The 20021-nt window shown below is 44.3% G+C and overlaps 1 protein-coding gene across 1 annotated transcript; it reads left to right on the forward strand.

Moving 5' to 3' along the window:
- Positions 1 to 4132: 4132 nt before the first annotated feature.
- LOC127799712 (uncharacterized) lies at positions 4133 to 4802 on the forward strand. Its single transcript, XM_052333933.1, has 2 exons — positions 4133 to 4190; positions 4261 to 4802. The coding sequence occupies exons 1-2, from the start codon at positions 4133 to 4135 to the stop codon at positions 4800 to 4802; spliced, it is 600 nt and encodes a 199-aa protein (XP_052189893.1).
- The last annotated feature ends 15219 nt before the right edge of the window (positions 4803 to 20021 follow it).

The raw sequence follows: 20021 nt of genomic DNA on the forward strand, positions 1-20021 counted from the left end.
GGCGCGATTTCGGAAAAGGGATTGAAGATTCCTTTAAATTTAATGCAGGGCGATATATGGAAAAAGGCGAGCGTGGGCGCGAGCGGTTCGCGCGCGAGATGAGCAAGGGGGCGGTCGCAGGATCGATTCTTGGCAGGCGCGCGCGAGGGGTGGATTTTTGGGCTGATTTAATCAGCCCAAGGACGTCGAAACGACGTCGTTTCGCTAGGAGGCGGTGGCCGCCCCAGCGCTGCCACGTGGCTGTGTTCTGGCCACTTCTTTTGGCCAATTTAAGGTCGTCTTTTTAGCCCGATTTCGGGCATGATTTGTCCAGCACGAACAGTAAAAAAATTACAAAGGAAGCAGCAGCTCGCGGGAGGAATTTTGAGAAATTTGGGCTTCAAAAATTAGATTAAATCCCGTTTAATTCCAGAGTTAATTATCCAGGTATGTAAACAAGCTAGTAATTAATATTCTGTGCGGTCAGAATTTCTTTTAGGGTCCAATTTTATTAATTTTGGCAATAATTGGGATATTGCAGTTTGTATAACTTTGACCGCATTTGGTCAAATCAAGCCTAAGGCTATCTTCAGAAAGGCAAGTTCTTTATACTCTCATTGTCGATTCATTCGTTATCAATTTATTTGACCTCCATTCGTTGGTTTCGGCTGTTAATAAATTATGGAATTTAAAACGGTTTGTTTTAAAAATTTAATTTATTAAACTGGTCTCGAGGGTTTTATTCGTTGGTTGCCTACAGGGGTTTGTGCCACCCCCAAGCCTATGGGAATGATGCCATACTCACCCAAAGCTAGATTCTAAGTTGTTCGGGTATTATTATGGATTTTTGGTTATTTATTGGCTAGAGCGATTGTGCAGTGGGGGCAAGGATATGTTGTTCGGTGACGGCGTGACTGTCGTACGGTCTATGTTAGGCCGTCAGATGGTATCTCCTGGTCATTGACCGCTGACCAGTGCCAAGCACTGTTGACTGCCTCTGCCGTTACGTGATTATAGCATGTTCTAGTATCATTTTATTCTTATAGCATGGTTTGGTATGCACATGGGTACGGGCTGTGTAATACCCCGAGAGCTCAGAGAAGTTAGTATATATCGAGGATAGTGTAAGAAAGGAAACAACACCAGCTGGATAACTTTTGGGCTGAATGTTGGCAAAGAACTCCCAAGTTAAGCGTGCTTGACCTGGGGCAATCCAGGGATGGGTGACCCTCCTGGGAAGTTCGTGTAGGCCCATCAGGGTAAGTTGTTCCGGATCTTCCTATCGCTCGAACGGGACGTTACAGGTGGTATCAGAGTCGACCCTTGGCGAAGGCGGTCCGATGAGGGCGGGGAGTGGCGCCGGGGCTTGAGGGTCTGTACAAGGAGCGGCTTCTGGCAGGCTTCTAGGATGGCAGCCCCCAAGGGGAGAAGGTCTGAGACCAGTTATAAGGTCGCATGACGAGGACGTCATGTGCTCAAGGGGGGAGAATGTAATACCCCGAGAGCCCAGAGAAGTTAGAATATATCGAGGATAGTGTAAGAAAGGAAACAACACCAGCTGGATACCTTTTGGGCTGAATGTTGGCAAAGAACTCCCAAGTTAAGCGTGCTTGACCTGGGGCAATCCAAGGATGGGTGACCCCTTGGGAAGTTCGCGTAGGCCCATCAGGGTAAGTTGTTCCGGTTCTTCCTATCGCTCGAGCGGGATGTTACAAATGGTATCAGAGCCGACCCTTGGCGAAAGCGGTCCGATGAGGGCGGGGAGTGGTGCCGGGGCTCGAGGGCCTGTACAAGGAGCTGCTTCTGGCAGGCTTCTAGGATGGCATCCCCCAAGGGGAAAAGGTCTGGGACCAGTTGTAAGGTCGCATGACGAGGACGTCATGTGCTTAAGGGGGGGAGAATGTAATACCCCGAGAGCCCAGAGAAGTTAGAATATATCGAGGATAGTGTAAGAAAGGAAACAATACCAGCTGGATACCTTTTGGGCTGAATGTTGGCAAAGAACTCCCAAGTTAAGCGTGCTTGACTTGGGAAAATTTAGGGATGAGTGACCCCCCTGGGAAGTTCGCGTAGGCCCATCAGGGTAAGTTGTTCCGGTCCTTCCTATCGCTCGAACGGGATGTTACAAGTGGTATCAGAGCCGACCCTTGGCGAAGGCGGTCCGATGAGGGCGAGGAGTGGCGCCGGGGCTTGAGGGCCTGTACAAGGAGCGGCTTCTAGCAGGCTTCTAGGATGGCAGCCCCCGAGGGAGAAGGTCTGGGACCAGTTGTAAGGTCGCATGACGAGGACGTCATGTGCTCAAGGGGGGGAGAATGTAATACCCCGAGAGCCCAGAGAAGTTAGAATATATCGAGGATAGTGTAAGAAAGGAAATAACACCAGCTGGATACCTTTTGGGCTGAATGTTGGCAAAGAACTCCCAAGTTAAGCGTGCTTGACTTGGGGCAATCCAATGATGGGTGACCCCCCTGGGAAGTTCGTGTAGGCCCATTAGGGTAAGTTGTTCCGGTCCTTCCTATCGCTCGAACGGGATGTTACAAATGGTATCAGAGCCGACCCTTGGCGAAGGCGGTCCGATGAGGGCGGGGAGTGGCGCCGGGGCTTGAGGGCCTGTACAAGGAGCGGCTTCTGGCAGGCTTCTAGGATGGCAGCCCCCAAGGGGAGAAGGTCTGAGACCAGTTGTAAGGTCGCATGACGAGGACGTCATGTGCTTAAGGGGGGGAGAATGTAATACCCCGAGAGCCCAGAGAAGTTAGTATATATCGAGGATAGTGTAAGAAATGAAACAACACCAGCTGGATACCTTTTGGGCTGAATGTTGGCAAAGAACTCCCAAGTTAAGCGTGCTTGACCTGGGGTAATCCAGGGATGGGTGACCCCCCTGCGAAGTTCGTGTAGGCCCATCAGGGTAAGTTGTTCCGGATCTTCCTATCGCTCGATGCGGGATGTTACAGGCTGCTTGTTGGGATTATCATGATTTGGTTATGCTTGATCACGGACATTCTAGATTGGTCAGGTTGCATCTAACACGGGCATATGCATTGCGTGTGATTTACTATATGGGCGGAGCGTGGCCTGATGCCTGGATGTATGGGCGCCTTGTATCACATTGATGCTCATTATGCCATTGCATTTTATATGCATTGCATGGTTATTGGTAGTATTTAGTTCTCGGACGGGAGTACCGTTTCGAGGGAGCCTATGGCTCGGCTGTCGGGAGTACCGGTAGGGATACGGGTGACGGGAATACCGACCCGGGACAGTGCTCATAGGTTTGTTGAAGATCTATGTTGCTTATCAGGGCAACGGCAGGTTGGTAGGGGACTTGGGTGCCAGGTGTTTTATGTGGGCCCCAAGGATCGGTATGTGTTTTTATTATGCGGCACTATTGCGTTGTTGCGTCACATGGCTTGTGTGTACATGTGGATTTATATTTGGAGTGATCTCCTCTTCTGTTTCATTTACAGCTTTCATTTTTCATATAACTTGCTAAGTCTTGCGACTCACCTTGCTTTCCATCATTCCAGGTAAGGGTAAAGCAAAAGTCGAGGGCAAGGACCGCTCCACCTAGCAGCCAGCCGTGTCGGTAGGGTGTACAGTTAACTACCCCTGTCTTCTCTGATATTTTGTTAGGAGTTCTAACTCTCATTTTTGACTGTGCCCGGTTGTTCCTTGTTTCTTTTATTTGTTAGCATAGGTGTCTGTATATTTTTATATACTCCTTGACCGCTGTTCCAGCAGGGTACTTGTGGGCGTGCATGTATATTGTTTTGCTTCCGCTGTTGTATTTTTCGTATGTATGCATGCCAGGGTATTTTTGTCTTATGTCTATTTCTCTTTCCTCTATGTAAGCGCTTCCGTTTGAATAGACCGGGTGGTTGGGATTTTCGGGCGAGGGTGCTTACAATGTTGGTATCAGAGCGTCATTGAGTCAATTTGGGGGACAAGTAACTGTACACCAAGGCTGTCAGGTAGAGTTAGAGTGTTAGGTCGTGTCCATAATTTTGAAATGCGTTCTAATTAATTTTGGTTATGTAGGACTCATGGACGCACGTCGTGGATGAGGTTGTGGTAGACCACCGACGCGAGGTAGAAGGCACCTTGTTCCTACTCCTGAGGTACATGCGACAGATACAGGAGATGAGAGACAGCCATGGCCTCTGGACATGCAGGAGACATTGGCAGGTCTTCTACGGGCCGTAGACGTACTGGTGACATCTTAGTTACGGCAGGAGCGCAGTCATGATGGTAGGACCGCTACGGCCCAGGTGTCACATTCAGGTACTCCGAGAGCAGGGGACAGTTCTGGTGCCGCATTACTTAAAGATTTTATGGCCCTACGTCCACCAGAGTTTAGTGGAGGCGCCGACACGACAGAGGCCGAGGATTGGCTACTGGCTGTGGAGAAGCATTTGCGATCTATAGGCTGTGCAGAGGCCCATAGGGTTCGACTGGGGACCTTTCTGTTACGGGGTGATGCCGAGCGATGGTGGGAGACCACCAGACAGCGATATGGTGATGGGGGCCCGACATGGGCACAGTTTGTCGCGGCGTTCAATGAGACTTATGTACCGGCTTGGGTCAGAGAACAGAAGGTGTTCGAGTTTGTTGACTTACAGCAGGGGAGCAGGACAGTTACACAGTATGAGACTAATTTTGTGGCGTTTTCTCGATATGCTCCAGAGTTAGTAACCCCTGAGTCTCGCAGAGTCAGTAAGTTTCAGAGGGGATTGCGACCAGAGATTCGTTACTCCATGGCTGGTATCGAGGCACCTGACTTTCCTACAGTTGTTCAGTGGGCCTACGCAGTGGAGAAGGACTGATTGGAGGCTTGATCAGATCAGTTAGTCATGAAGGGCGCAGGGAGTAGCAGTAAGAAGAGGAAGTGGGATACGGGCAGTAAGAGTTTTGGGCTTCCATAGTGCTGGCAGTGTGGGCAGAGACACGAGGGTCAGTGCCGGGATGTACGTCGGGACGTGTGTTATCGCTGTGGTCAGCCGGGACATTTGAAGAGGGACTATCCACAGGGGCCTAGACCGGCTACACCGGCCCCACCAGCTGCACTGGCCACAGGGCAGGATATCATTTGCTTTCGCTGTGGACAAAGAGGCCATCGAGCGAACGTATGTACCCAACCAGGACAAATTGGAGGGCTACGGACTGGAGGTGTGGGGCCCAGACCAGCTCAGAGACAGTTTACACCGAGGGCATAGGGTCCAGGAGCACCACTACCCCTACTAGCAGCACAACGCCTAGGGCCCACAGAGAGGGTACAGATGCAGGGGAAGGCGTTTGCGGTGACAACCGCCGAGGCAGCTGAAGGCAGTTATATGGTACAAGGTATACTTTCTCTTCATGACCACGATGTACGTGCCTTATTTGATACAGGTTCTACCTACTCTTTTATAGCACCCCATTTGTTGCATAAGATCCCGATCCCGTGTACCCCCTTATCATATGATTTGTCTGTTTCGACACCAGGAGGGACAGTATTGTTGGGGAGTGAGATGGTCAGGGATTGCAAGATAGGGATTCACGACCAGGTATTTTTAGGGGATCTTATTGTTTTGGCAATCCAGGATTTTGACTTATTGTTGGGTATGGATTGGCTCTCACGGCACTATGCTCAAGTTGATTGTCGACGGAAGGTGATTTCATTTGAGCACCCGGGGAGACCAGTTGTTACATACCAAGGTGTGAAACCTATGGTGACTACGCCGATGATATCGGTTATGCATGCCGAGAGGCTTATACGACGTGGGTGTGAAGTCTATTTTGCATTTGTGACCGTGATAGCTGGGGAGAAGAAGGAGTTGGCTGCCTATCCTGTGGTGCGAGACTTTCCAGATGTGTTCCCAGATGAGTTGCCGGGACTACCACCGCACCGGGAGATTGATTTTGCAGTCGACTTGATGCCAGGTACGCAGCCCATTTCTAAGACTCCTTACCGTATGGCTGCTAATGAATTGAAAGAACTCAAGGTGCAGTTGCAAGATCTTTTGGAGAGGGGGCTCCAGTATTATTTGTGCGTAAGAAAGATGGGTCTATGCGATTGTGTATAGATTACTGAGAGCTTAATCAGGTAACAATTAAGAATAAGTACCCCTTACCTCGTGTGGATGATTTACTGGATCAGTTGCGTGGTGCATCGGTGTTTTCCAAGATAGATTTGCGGTCAGGTTATCATCAGGTGCGGGTCAGAGATGAGGATATTGCGAGGACCGCATTTCGTACATGTTACGGCTATTACGAGTTTGTGGTCATGCCATTTGGGCTGACCAATGCACCTGCAGTATTTATGGATCTGATGAACAGGGTGTTCAAGGAATACCTGGATTCCTTTGTCATAGTTTTCATTGACGACATCCTAGTTTACTCACCGAGCCCTGAGATACACGAGGCGCATCTGAGCGTGGTTTTGTAGAAGCTCAAAGATGAGCAGTTGTATGCTAAGTTTTTGAAATGTGAGTTTTGGCAGACCCGAGTGGTATTCTTGGGACACGTGGTCTCAGGTGAGGGTATCTCAGTAGATCTAGAGAAGACCAGAGCCGTGATAGATTGGCCGAGACTGATGACAGTGACAGAGATTCGGAGTTTTCTTGGCCTTGCTAAGTATTATCGACGATTCATAGAAGGCTTTGCATGGCTTGCATCACCCATGACAAAGTTGACAAGGAAAGGCGTCAGATTTATTTGGGACGAGTCTTGTGAGAGGTCTTTCCAGGAGTTGAAGCGGTGTTTGACTTTGGTGACAGTACTGACGATACCTAGATGTGGTGAGTTATTTATTGTATATAGTGATGCCTCGTATGCAGGGTTGGGATGTGTTTTGATGCAGGACGGCCGAGTGAATGCTTATGCATCCAGATAGTTAAAGAGGCACGAAGAGAACTACCCTACACATAATCTGGAGTTAGCGGCCGTAGTGTTTGCCTTGAAGATTTGGAGGCATTATCTTTATGGTGAGAGAGTCCAGATTTACACTGATCACAAGAATCTTAAGTACCTCTTTTCACAGAGGGAACTCAATATGAGACAACGTCGTTGGTTAGAGCTGCTTAAAGATTATGATTGCTAGATCCTCTATCACCCAGGTAAAGCCAATGTGGTAGCGGATGCATTGAGTCGTCGTGGTGCATCCGTTGCAGCTATGATGGTGCAGGAGTGGTTCTTATTGGAGAAGATGAGTGATCTTACTATCTCAGTGGCATCAGACAACCCTAGACTCTATTGTGCTGCCATGAGTATCCATTCGGATATAGAGGATCAGATTCACGATCGACAACGACAGGATGCGGAGCTTAGCAAGATCATAGCGGATATGGAGAGATTTGGTCCACTGGGGTACAGCCAGAGGGAGGATGGCTTATTATTGTTCCGAGGACGGATTTGTGTGCTGAGTGACAGTGATATCAAGCAGAGGATCCTAGAGGAAGCTCATCATTCTCCCTATACTATCCACCCTGGGGCGAAGAAGATGTATCAGGGCTTACGGCGTCAATATTGGTGGAGCGGCATGAAGAGGAGCATAACAGAGTTTGTATCGCGATGTTTAGTGTGCTAGTAAGTTAAAGCTGAGCACTAGAGGCCTGCGGATTGTGATGACCTTTATCTGTGCCGGAATGGAAATGAGAGCGTATAGCTATGGATTTCGTCTTGGGATTGCCGCGATCTAGCCGGGGGTACGATTCGATATGGGTGATTATCGACTGGTTGACTAAATCAGTGTATTTTCTACCTGTCAAGAAAACCTATCCTATTCATCGGCTGGCCACGTTATACATTGATGAGGTGGTGAGACTGCATAGAGTCCCAGCTAGCATTGTGTCAAATAGGGATCCTCGATTTACCTCATGATTTTGGGAGGCGTTACAAAGTGCTATGGGGACCCAGTTGACTTTCAGTACAGCCTTCCACCCTCAGACTGACGGGCATTCGGAGCGGACCATACGGACTTTGGAGGACATGCTTCATGCCTGTGTACTGGATTTCCATGGGAGCTGAGATGATCATTTGTCGCTAGTGGAGTTTGCTTACAATAATAGCTTCTAGGCTAGTATTGGGATGGCACCATTTGAGGCGTTGTACGGACGACCGTGTAGATCACCGCTTTGCTGGATCGAGATTGGGGAGCGAGCATTGCTTGGACCGGAGTTGGTAGAGCAGACGTTAGAGAAGATCCAGTTGATTTGGGCTAGGATGAAGGCAGCTCAGGACCGTCAGAAGAGATACGCAGACAAACGATGCTGGGATTTGGAGTTTGATGTTGGTGATCATGTTTTTCTTCGAGTCATGCCGATGAGGGGTGTTCGACTCTTTGGAGTATCTGGTAAGTTGAGTCCTTGCTATGTGGGACCGTTTGAGATATTCGAGCGACTCGGACTGTTGGCTTATCAGTTAGCTTTATCCCCTCAGTTAGCCCACGTACATGATGTCTTTCATGTTTCTATGCTTCGCAAGTACGTGGCAGATCCCGGGTATGTTATTGATTATCATCTGCTCGTGGTGCAAGAGGATGCGTCATACACCAAGTTGCCTGCTAGCATTGTGGATCGGAAAGAGAAAGTGCTCCGCAATCTTACGATTCACTACGTGAAGGTCCAATGGCAGCGGCATACCCCTGAGGAGGCTACTTGGGAGCTAGAGGAGGACATGAGGCGACTGTACCCTCAGTTATTTGCTTAGCCAGGTACGAATTTTGGGGATGAAATTCTTTTAAGGGGGGAGGATTTGTAACGCCCCGTAAATGGCAATTAATTTAATTTTGAGATAGTTTAATTTAAAAGAAATATTAAAATAATTTGTTGGTATTAAATAAAAATAAATTATGAGGTTTTAAGGAAATAAGAAATTAAGGTAATTGATTAATTATTTTAGGAATTTCTGGAATTAGGGAAAAATTGAAATAAATTAAATTGTGGGATTTTCAAAAGTTTCGGGCATTTATGTAATAAATAGGGTGTGTGTGTGTGTGATTAATGGATTTTGGAGGGAGGCTGGCGCGATTTCGGAAAAGGGATCGAAGATCCCTTTAAATTTAATGCAGGGCGATATATGGTAAAGACGAGCATGGGCGGTTCGCGCGCTAGACGAGCAAGGGGGCGGTCGCAGGATCGATTCGTGGCAGGCGCACGCGAGGGGTGGATTTTTGGGTTGATTTAATCAGCCCAAGGACGTCGAAACGACGTCGTTTCGCTAGGAGCCGGTGGCCGCCCCAGCGCTGCCACGTGGCCGTGTTCTGGCCACTTCTTTTGGCCAATTTAAGGTCGTTTTTTTAGCTTGATTTCGGGCGTGATTTGTGCAACACGAATAGTAAAAAAATTACAGAGGAAGCAGCAGCTCGTCTGAGGAATTTTGAGAAATTTGGGCTTCAAAAATCAGATTAAATCCCGTTTAATTCCAGAGTTAATTATCCAGGTATGTAAACAAGCTAGTAATTAATATTTTGTGCGGTCAAAATTTCTTTTAGGATATAATTTTATTAATTTTGGCAATAATTGGGATATTGCAGTTTGTATAACTTTGACCGCGTTTGGTCAAATCGAGCCTAAAGGTATCTTCGGAAAGGCAAGTTCTTTATACCCTCATTGTCGATTCATTCGTTATCAATTTATTTGACCTCCCTTCGTTGGTTTCGGCTGTTAATAAATTATGGAATTTAAAACGGTTTGTTTTAAAATTTTCATTTATTAAACTGGTCTCGAGGGTTTTATTCGTTGGTTGCCTACGGGGGTTTGTGCCACCCCCAAGCCTATGGGAATGATGCCATACTCACCCGGGGCTAGGTTCTTAGCTGTTCGGGTATTATTATGGACTTTTGGTTATTTATTGGCTAGAGCGGTTGTGCAGTAGGGGCAAGGATCAGCTGTTCGGTGACGGTGTGACTATCGTACGGTCTATCTTAGGCCGTCAGATGGTATCTCCTGGTCACTGACCGCTGACCGGTGCCAACCGCTGTTGACTGGCTCTGCCGTTACGTGATTATAGCATGATCTGGTATCATTTTATTCTTGTAGCATGGTTTGGTATGCACATGGGTACGAGCTGCATGTTGGGATTATCATGATTTGGTTATGCTTGATCACAGACATTCTAGATTGGTCAGGTTGCATCCAGCACGGGCATATGCATCGCGTGTTATTTACTATATGGGCGGAGCGTGGCCTGATGCTTGGATGTATGGGCGTCTTGTATCACGTTGATGCTCATTACGCCATTCCATTTTATATGCATTGCACGGTTACTGGTAGTATTTAGTTCTCGGACGGGAGTACCGTTTCGAGGGAGTCTATGGCTCGACTGTCGGGAGTACCGGCAGGGATACGGGTGACGGGAATACCGACCCAGGACAGTGCGCACAGGTTTGTTAGAGATCTATGTTGCCTTTTAGGGCAGCGGCAGGTTGGTAGGGGACTTGGGTGCCAGGTGTTTTATGTGGGCCCCAAGGACCGGTATGTGTTTTTATTATGCGGCACTGTTGTGTTGTTGCGTCACATGGCTTGTGTGTACATGTGGATTTATATTTGGAGTGATCTCCTCTTCTGTTTCATTTACAGCTTTCCTTTTTCATATGACTTGCTGAGTCTTGCGACTCATCTTGCTTTCCATCATTCCAGGTAAGGGTAAAGCAAAAGTCGAGGGTGAGGATCGCGCCACCTAGCAGCCAGCCGTGTCGGTAGGGTGTACAGTTAGTTGCCCCTGTCTTCTCTGATGTTTTGTTAGGAGTTTTGACTCTCATTTTTGACTATGCCTGGTTGTTCCTTGTATCTTTTATTTGTTGGCACAAGTGTCTGTATATTTTTATATACTCTTTGACCGCTGTTCCAGTAGGGTACTTGTGGGCGTGCATGTATATTGTTTTGCTTCCGCTATTATTTTTTTTGTATGTATACATGCCAGAGTAGTTTTGTCTTATGTCTATTTCTCTTTCCTCTATGTAAGCGCTTCCGTTCGAATAGACCGGATGGTTGGGATATCCGGGCGGGGGTGCTTGCAAAACGAAACGGTTATTTACGCCACGTAATATGCCATAAAAAAGACTATGTTAGCAAGACATATCAAATTAGGCTTAATACATAAATATGATATTTAATCTCTCAACAATTATAAAATTTGATATTTGGTCACTGATATGAAAAAAAAAAAGACAAAAATTGATTAAAAAACCTAAATTTTATAAATAAAAAAAAACCTAAAAATTTCATAAAAAAGACCTACACTTCATAATACCTAAATTTTATAAAAAAAATCTAAAAATTTCATAAAACCCACAAAATACTAAAAAAACCTTAAATTTTGCAAAAATACCTAAAAATATTCCCCCAAAAAAGACTTAAATTTCATAAAAAGACTTAAAAATTTCATTAAAAAGATTTTAAAATAATTAAAAAAGACGTACAAAATTTATTAAAAAGATCAAAAATATTCAAAAAGGACCTAAAAATAAAAAAATCATAAAAAGACCTAAAACTTTCATAAAAATACCTAAAATAATAAAAAATATTTTATTTTAGATATTTTTATGAAATTTTTAGGTTTTTTATGAAATTTAAGTCTTTTATATTATTTTCAAATATTTTTTATGAAATTTTTAGGTTTTTTTTTTATGAAATTTAGGTCTTTTTTAATTTTTTTAGGTTTTTTTAATGAAATCTTTAGGGTTTTTTTAAATAAAATTTAGGTCATTTTTTAATCAAATATATATTTTTTTCCTTTTCATATTAGAGATCAAATGTCAAATTTTTTAATTGTTGAGTAATCAAATATAATATTTATCTATTAAATCTAAGTTGATATGTCTCACTAACGTGATTTTTTTATATGAAATAATGATTTCGTTTACTCTTAGTTATGGAAATGACTTAAAGTAATAATTTTTAATAAGAAAGACAGCTTAACCAAAAAATAATTCTAATCACAAAAACAATTATAAGGTCTAAAAGAGGGGCAAAAAGAACAAAGAGGTACGCTTAATAAGACAATTGTATTAAAGGTTCTACTTTTACACACACCAAATGGACAAATAGACAAGAAAGCATACTTCTTCCATATAAGGCCGTACTAACCTTAGAAATGTTAGTGATACAGAGAGTATATATATATATATGTATATGCGTAGATTACATAATAATTGTAAGCACCCCCGCCCGAATATCCCAACCACTCGGACTACCCGAACGGGAGTGCTTACGGAATGAGAAAGAATGAGACACAAGATATGAACTATCTCGTCATGCATACACAAGAATTAAAACAGCAGAAACTAAGCTATACACATGTATGCACTACGGGTACTCCGCTAACACAACGATCACATGATAAATAAATGCATACAGACACCTGTGCCAACATACATGTGACACGAGAAATGACCTAGCACAGAAAAAAGAATAGAGAAAATCCCTCTCAAACATCAAAGTTGACGGGGACTGAAGGAACTGCCTGTACACCATACTGACTCTGTCGCTAGATGCTATCTCCCTTGTCCTTGACCTATGTTGCTACTACCTGAAAGGAGAAAGAATGAGACACAAGACAGGAACTATCATTGTATGCATACACAAGAATTAAAACAACGAAAACTAAGTTATACACATGTATGCACTACAGGTACTCCGCTAACACAGCGGTCACATGATAAATAAATGCATACAAACACCTGTGCCAACATACATGAGACACGAGAAATGACCTGGTGATTAGTGATCAATTTTGTAAAAATTTTATTATAATTTCACCCTTATTTTGATCTTAAAATGGTTTAAATTGAATATTATTATGCATTTTGTAATTTTGTGCATGTTTAAAAATATTAATATAAAAATATATAAAATATAAAAAAATTAAATATAATATATATAATAATATAATATATATATAATAATATAAATATGGAAAGACCAGGCCCAAGCCCAACACATGGAGAGCCCAGGCCCAAGCCCAACACATGGAGAGCCCAAGCCCAAGCCCAACACAAGGAAGGCCCAAGCCCAAGCCCAAAACAAGGAAGGCCCAAGCCCAAAAATATGAAAAGCCCAAGTCCCACAAATTGATGACATCATCGCTTACATCATGGGTTGGAGTGACATCATTGCTTACATCATGAGTTGGAATGACATCATCGCTTACATCATGTGTTAGATATTTTATTTATCTTTGTATTTTTAAATTAGTTATTTTATTTTTCTTTAGATATTTTGTATTATTAAATTATATAATTGAGTGGTCTCTATTGCATCATTTACCCTATAAATAGAGCACTTAGGGTGCATTTGTAACCATTCAATTTTCCTATAATGAAAGTATAGTTATGTTCTTGAGATTTCTTTCTCAAAATTTTCACTTTAATTTCAATATGATTTCGTTCTTAGAATTTCTCTCTTAAATCTTCAACCTTTGTTTCCATATAGTTGTATTATGTTATTCATATTATCTTTTTATTATATACGGCCTATATGGTCGGTTGAATATAGTCTTTCAATTCTTGTCTTTTCATTATAAACCGCCTATATGGTCGGTTAAAAAAATAGTCTTTCAATTCTTGTCTTTTCATTATAAACCGCCTATATGGTCGGTTAAAAAATAGTCTTTCAATTCTTGTCTTTTCATTATAAACCGCCTATATGGTCGGTTAAAAAATAGTCTTTCAATTCTTGTCTTTTCATTATAAACCGCCTATATGGTCGGTTAAAAAATAGTCTTTCAATTCTTGTCTTTTCATTATAAACCGCCTATATGGTCGGTTAAAAAATAGTCTTTCAAATACTGTCTTTTAATTCCCTTCATTTAAATTCCTGCCAATTTATTTTAAAAATGAAGATGAGTAGCTAAATCCGATCTTGGGTTAAGGCAAGAACAGTGTCCAACGCCAATGATTCCCAAAGAAAGCTGCGCTTCAATTGTGTAATATTAATCTGATTTAATTTGAGCAGTGTGCGTATAGTGTATCTTTGAGTTTGGATTGGAGCATAAGCCTAACTTAGAGTTTCCATGCCACGTATGGAGATTGCTAGACCTGGAAATGTTTTCATACCTAAGCCCAAATGATTAATCTGTACCTATAAATTCTATCTGTGGGATATAATTCAATTTATGATAATTGCTTGACTTAGAATTTCCATGCCATGTATGGAGATTGCTTAAACAAGAATTATCATTATCTTGAACTAAAATTACTCATAGATCTGCAAAACTTAATTCAGATGAATATTATTGATCTTTTCTATTAAGTTGGGAATTAATTGGTTTTGACACTGAAATTGTCTTGACCCAAGCTACTTAAACTCATTGTTAATTTAGTTTTAATCATTTCCTTTAGATTATCTTAATCACCTCTTAAAATCAAATATTCAGTGATTTCTATTTTCATCCAAAATAATCTCCCTGTGAACCGACTCGGACTCACCGAATTATAAATTTAAAATTGTACTACACGCACACTCGCACACTGGCGAGTATAATCGCCCTATACCTGCTTTAACAAAAGGATTAATGTTTGATAAATTTGGTTGTTGTTTTGATAAATAAATGTGCAGGGTAGCGTAGCAGTCACCTGGCATAATAAAAAAGAATAGAGAAAATCCCTCTCAAACTTCAAAGTTGACGGGGACTGACAGAACTGCCTATACACCATACCGACTCTGCCGCTAAATGTTATCTCCCTTGCCTTTGACCCATGTTACCACTACTTGGAAGGAGAAAGAATGAGACACAAGACAGGAACTATCCTGGTATGCATACACAAGAATTAAAACAACGGAAACTAAGCTATACACATGTATGCACTATAAGTACTCCGCTAACACAACGGTCACATGATAAATAAATGCATATAGACACCTGTGCCAACATACATGAGACACGAGAAATGACCTGGCATAGTAAAAAAGAATATAGAAAATCCCTCTCAAACATCAGAGTTAACGGAGACTGACGGAACTGCTTGTACACCATGCTGACTCTGCTGCTAGATGCTATCTCCCTTGCCCTTGACCCATGTTGCCACTACCTGGAATGATGGAAAGCAAAGTGAGTCGATAGACTTAGCAAGTATAAAGGAAGGAAGGCTACAGGCTGAACATATCCAATAAACTCTCCCTATAACACCAATCCCCAAGCACACACAAGCCATGAGATGCCCAATACAGTATAAAAGCGTAAATAAAAGCACGTATCAGTTCTTGGGGCTCACATAAGACACATGGCACCCAAGTCCCATACTAACCTGCCGCTGCCCTGAAAGGCAACATATACCTCCAACAAACCTGTGCCGTCGTCTCGGGTCGGTGCTCCCGTCACTCAAATGCTCTCGTCGGTCCTCCCGACACCCGAGCTGTAGAATAACTAAGCCATAGGCTCCCTCGGAACAGTCCTCCCATCCGAGACCTGTGAACTGTCGGTAACCATGCAATGTACATAAAAATGCAATGGCGTAGTGAGCATTAATGTGATACACTGGCGCCCATACATCCAGGCATCAGGCCATGCTCCGCCCACATAATAAACCACATGCGATGCATATGCCCGTGCCAGATACAATCTAACCACGCTAGAATGTCTGTATACAAGTATACTCAATAAATGAATACCCTAACATGCATCCCGTACCCATGTGCATATCAAATCATGAATGGTAATACAACATATCGAACCATGTAGAAAACCACATAAACCACATAATGGCAGAGCTAGTCAGCAGTGTCTGACACCAGTCAACAGTCAGTGACTAGGAGTGTCTACCCGACGATCCACTTCAGGGCTGTACAATAGTTTATTCCAACGTCACCAAACAGCCGACCCTTGCCCCACTGCTCGATAGCTCTATCCTACTCACACCCAAGAAATCCATAATCAAACCCGCACATCTAGGAACCTAGTCCCCAAGTTGGGTTTAGCATCATTCTGAAAGAAATGGGGCGGTACACAATACCCCGTAAGCACACAACAAGTAAAACCCCAACAAGTCTCATATTTAATTTAAATTAATTCATGCTAATAAAATCCTCGATTCGTATAATTAATACGCGAAATCGAAACGAATTAAGGAAAGGAGTGGGGTTCACAGAATGGAAGGAATTCACAAAAGTAGAAGGGAGCTTGCCTCTATTTAGTTGTTTTTAGCATTTTTACACTTGCACACGGCTAAATTAATACACACTGCAAAATAATATAACTTTCCAAAATTAACAAAATCAAACTTAAAATTAAATTCCAACTGTACAGAATGATTAACACATATTTATCTACTCACCTGACCAATTAAACCTCGAAAATGCCCGATTGCTCTCCAATTTTAGCTACAAATTGTAACTTAAAAAGGTAAGGAAAGGGGACCACCAGCGGCTGCAGCTTGGCAGCCCCAATTCACCCACTGTCTTGCCTAAAACAACGCCGTTTTGGGTAAGGTTTTAGCTGAAAAATCAGCCAAAATTCCCTCCACCGCACGCGCCTCCCTCAGCTCGAACTCGCAACCACCTGGCTGGTCCCTCGCGCGCGCGACCAGCTGGGCTGGCTGCCTCCTTCAACCATTAAGCATCCTTAATTAAATTTAAGGTGACTTCCAGCCACTTTCCAGATTTTACATTTTAGCACCCACAATTTCCATTAATTACACACACACCCTAACTTCCATTTTCACTTATTCCACTAACACCCAAAATTTCCAGAAATTCACCCAATTAATTCCATCATTATTTCCAAATAATTTAATTAATTACCCTTAATTTTTTTTTCCACAAAACAACATAAATTATTAGTTTTCCTTAAATCTCCAAATACCCACTAATGACCTCAACATCGATAGTTATAATTATTGTTTATCTCCAAATAGGGTTAGGTTCCAGATGGGTGTGTGTGTGTGCTGGTTGTGGATCTTAGGTCTTTGTGTGTGGAATTATTATTTATCTAATTATAGTTGATGTTGATAGTGTGCGTCGAGGTTGGGTTGCATTCATTGGGGAGACATGCCTTGTGTGTGATGGGGTGTATGAGCATTGGCATGACCCGGTTGGCCTAAGAGCCAATTGGGGTACCCTAGGTGAACATATGCATTTAGAACATGCCTCATGTGTGTATTCCTATATGGGTGTAGCATGGCCTAATGCTTGGTTTATGGGGGTCTTACCATCACGTTTATGTTGCAAAAGCCAGTACATATTTCTTATGTGTTGCATTGCATGGTTCTGTTGCGCGCGGTTGTTATTAATACTGTTATTCTCGGTGGGAGTACCGTGCCAGTCCGGGTGCCGTGAGTATCGGCCCGAGGGAGTTTTAGCTCAGGTCGGGTGACGGGAGTACCGGCTCGGGGGAGCTTCAGCTTAGCTTAGAGATTAGCTCGGGGGAAGCCCGAGGGAAGACCTTTAGATTAGCTCGGGGAGGTCCCGAGGGAAGACCTGATTTGATATGGAGATTTGTGTATGTGATTTTCTGGGCTGAAGGATCGTACCAGGGAGGCTTGGGATCTTGTGCTGGGGCCATTTTGAGGTCGGCCCTAGACGAGTAAGCGGGGGAATATTCTCTACGCGCCGGTCTATGTCGCGCGTGGCCTCGAGATTCAAGTGCACTTTTTCTAGAAGGTGAGGGTACTATTTGGACGGTAACTAGTAATCCCTTAGATGCTTGACAGGTGGCAACCTGGTGATGCTGCGCGTAGCTTCCAGAAGGCGAAGGGTGTTGGCCACTGTGGATGTGGGTCGACGCGGTCTCGTATTGCCAGGGTTCGTTCGACGTATGGGCGAGTTCTTGCTTATGTGCGCTGTCCGAGATGTGGCGTGTCGCTCCAAAAAGGGCGCGTTGTCGCAGGTGTGTTCGATGGCCTTTGATTTCCTTGAGAAATTTGAATGCAGGGTGGGTATGTGACAGGTGGTATGCCCCAAACGGTCTGTTAGATGTCTGGTGGCGTTTTGCTTTCTTTCGGACGTGACATGCGAAACGGATTTAAAAGGTGCACCTCCTCGTTTCTGTATTCTCATTGCTCATTTCCCAAAGGTGTGTCGCTTTTCCAATCTCCCTCACAGATAGAGGCAATTCCTTGCTTTAACGAAAAGATGTCAAAGTTAGCCTTATCGATCATCAGGGGAATGTTAGCGGTGGGGCCGGAGAAGGCGCCACTCTCCCGACCGTTGGCATAACATCCTCTATTACAGGGTCTGCTCTACTGATTGCTAATGATGAGAACCAACCACCGGTTGGGAAGTGTCAGAGGGGCATCAGGGAGGGCCGAGTCATCCACTGGGGTGCCACATTCGGGTGTGTCCTCTGCCTCCAGGGACCGCCAGGTAGCATGCCGCCGAGTGGAGGATCGGATCCTGGAGGTTTTGGCAGAGTACCAGGTGGCCAAGGAGAGGGAGAGGGAGAGGGTGGCCAAGGAGATGGCTGACTTGCGTCAGTGGCTGGAGGAGTTGTAGGCATCGTGGACTCATTGCCGCGAGGTCATGGGCGGTCTTGCCCGCCATCGCGAGGATGCTAGGGCCGAGTCTTCGTGATTCAAGGGTGGAGGTCGCTTGTCTACGGGCTGCACTCGAGGCTACCCAATTGATGGCAGAGGCTGGTAGGACTCTGGTGTTAGATGCCGCAGATGAGTATCTAGAAGGTTAAGAGGAAGCTCTTCTACACGTGGGCACTTTGTTCCTCAATCTAGACTTACAACCCTGCAGACCGTACATAAGGGTTGAGAACAACCGTCTTGTGTACCTGACCGAGGGGGCGCAAGCCGAGGCTTCAAGGGAGATTCCTGAGGTGGGCCGAGCTAGAGAAGGTGCTGCCGACGATGCTGAGCCCTTGGCTGAGTTAGGCTAATTTATTGCTTTCTTTGATTGTAATCGTGTAGGCTTTCGATGTTTTCTCGGTTTTGTCTGGTATCGTGATTTTTGCTGCCGTTGGACTTATCCTATTTTCTTTTTCGTAAAGCGCCATCTGTTTGACATAGAGCATCGTGACTTTGGATCCTAGTTTTTTTTTTTATTATTATTATAGACGTGGTGGGTTAGTTTTGCGTCTGGTGGAGGGGTTGGGGGATTTCATGCTGCATACGTGGCGTAGTCTTCGAGGTTATGGATGATGTGAGTTTTTGGCGCCGGATGTATTATGGGGATGAAGCCTTTTGTCTTCCAGGTGTGTCGCTGATATGTGGAAGGGGTTGATTAGCCAGGATAGGATTTGGTGTTGCGTCTTCCGAGGTAGGATTATGGCAGCCTCGATGACGTAGTTTTTCGGAGCCTGGCCATATTTAATGTCTAGGAGACGATGAGGGGCTTCTGATCGTCTAGCGATTACATTTATAAAAAGGGAGATGGTTTCGCTCCATGCTATCCTCGCTTGCTTGCGTCTTTGTTCTGGGAGGCTAAAGGGATGCGACCAGTTTTTTACAGCGGGAATTTGTTATCTGAGTGGGGCGTTTCTATTGGTGGCCTTGGGGATGGCAATTTTCTAAGCGGTATGATCAATGCCGAGAGGTCTGCGATTGAGTGCGTTGAGACGAGGGCAGTACTAGGATGAGTGAGACATGGCATGTTTAAAATGGGTGATGTGGCTTTCTCAGGGTGTACTTCTAGCAGAAATGCCATGTGTTATTGTTCGAGGGCTTGGGCCACCAACGTTGATATTATCTAGCAGTGGTTGGGGATCGTTTGCCTGCTCCAAGGTTGAAACTTGGAAATATCGGGGCTACCTAGGCAGTGGGTCACTCCGGATTTTCATTAGGAGCAATGGTTATGCTGGCAGAATCCAACCCTTTGGGGGGCAGGACGTTAGGAAGTACAAAAGGGATCTGACCTTTTTAGGCAATTCAGGAGTAAGGCGATTACTGATAATCTAGAGAAGTGCGACCGCTTCTTGGCCGTGAATTACCAATTTGTTTGTCCCTTGTTAGATCTCTAAGTATTTGTATCGTGTGGCAGTTGTAGTGTGACAGGCAAGTGTAACGTAGAACTATTATAAATGCGATGCTCGTAATCAGATGTAAATTGCTCACAACGAAAATGTAAGTTTTCCTTGGGTACCTTGTTTTGTGTCGTGTCCTGATATAAGGTTTCTTAGGATCAAAC

Source organism: Diospyros lotus, chromosome 4 (genome assembly GCF_014633365.1).
Source record: "Diospyros lotus cultivar Yz01 chromosome 4, ASM1463336v1, whole genome shotgun sequence".
Classification (NCBI taxonomy): Eukaryota; Viridiplantae; Streptophyta; class Magnoliopsida; order Ericales; family Ebenaceae; genus Diospyros; species Diospyros lotus.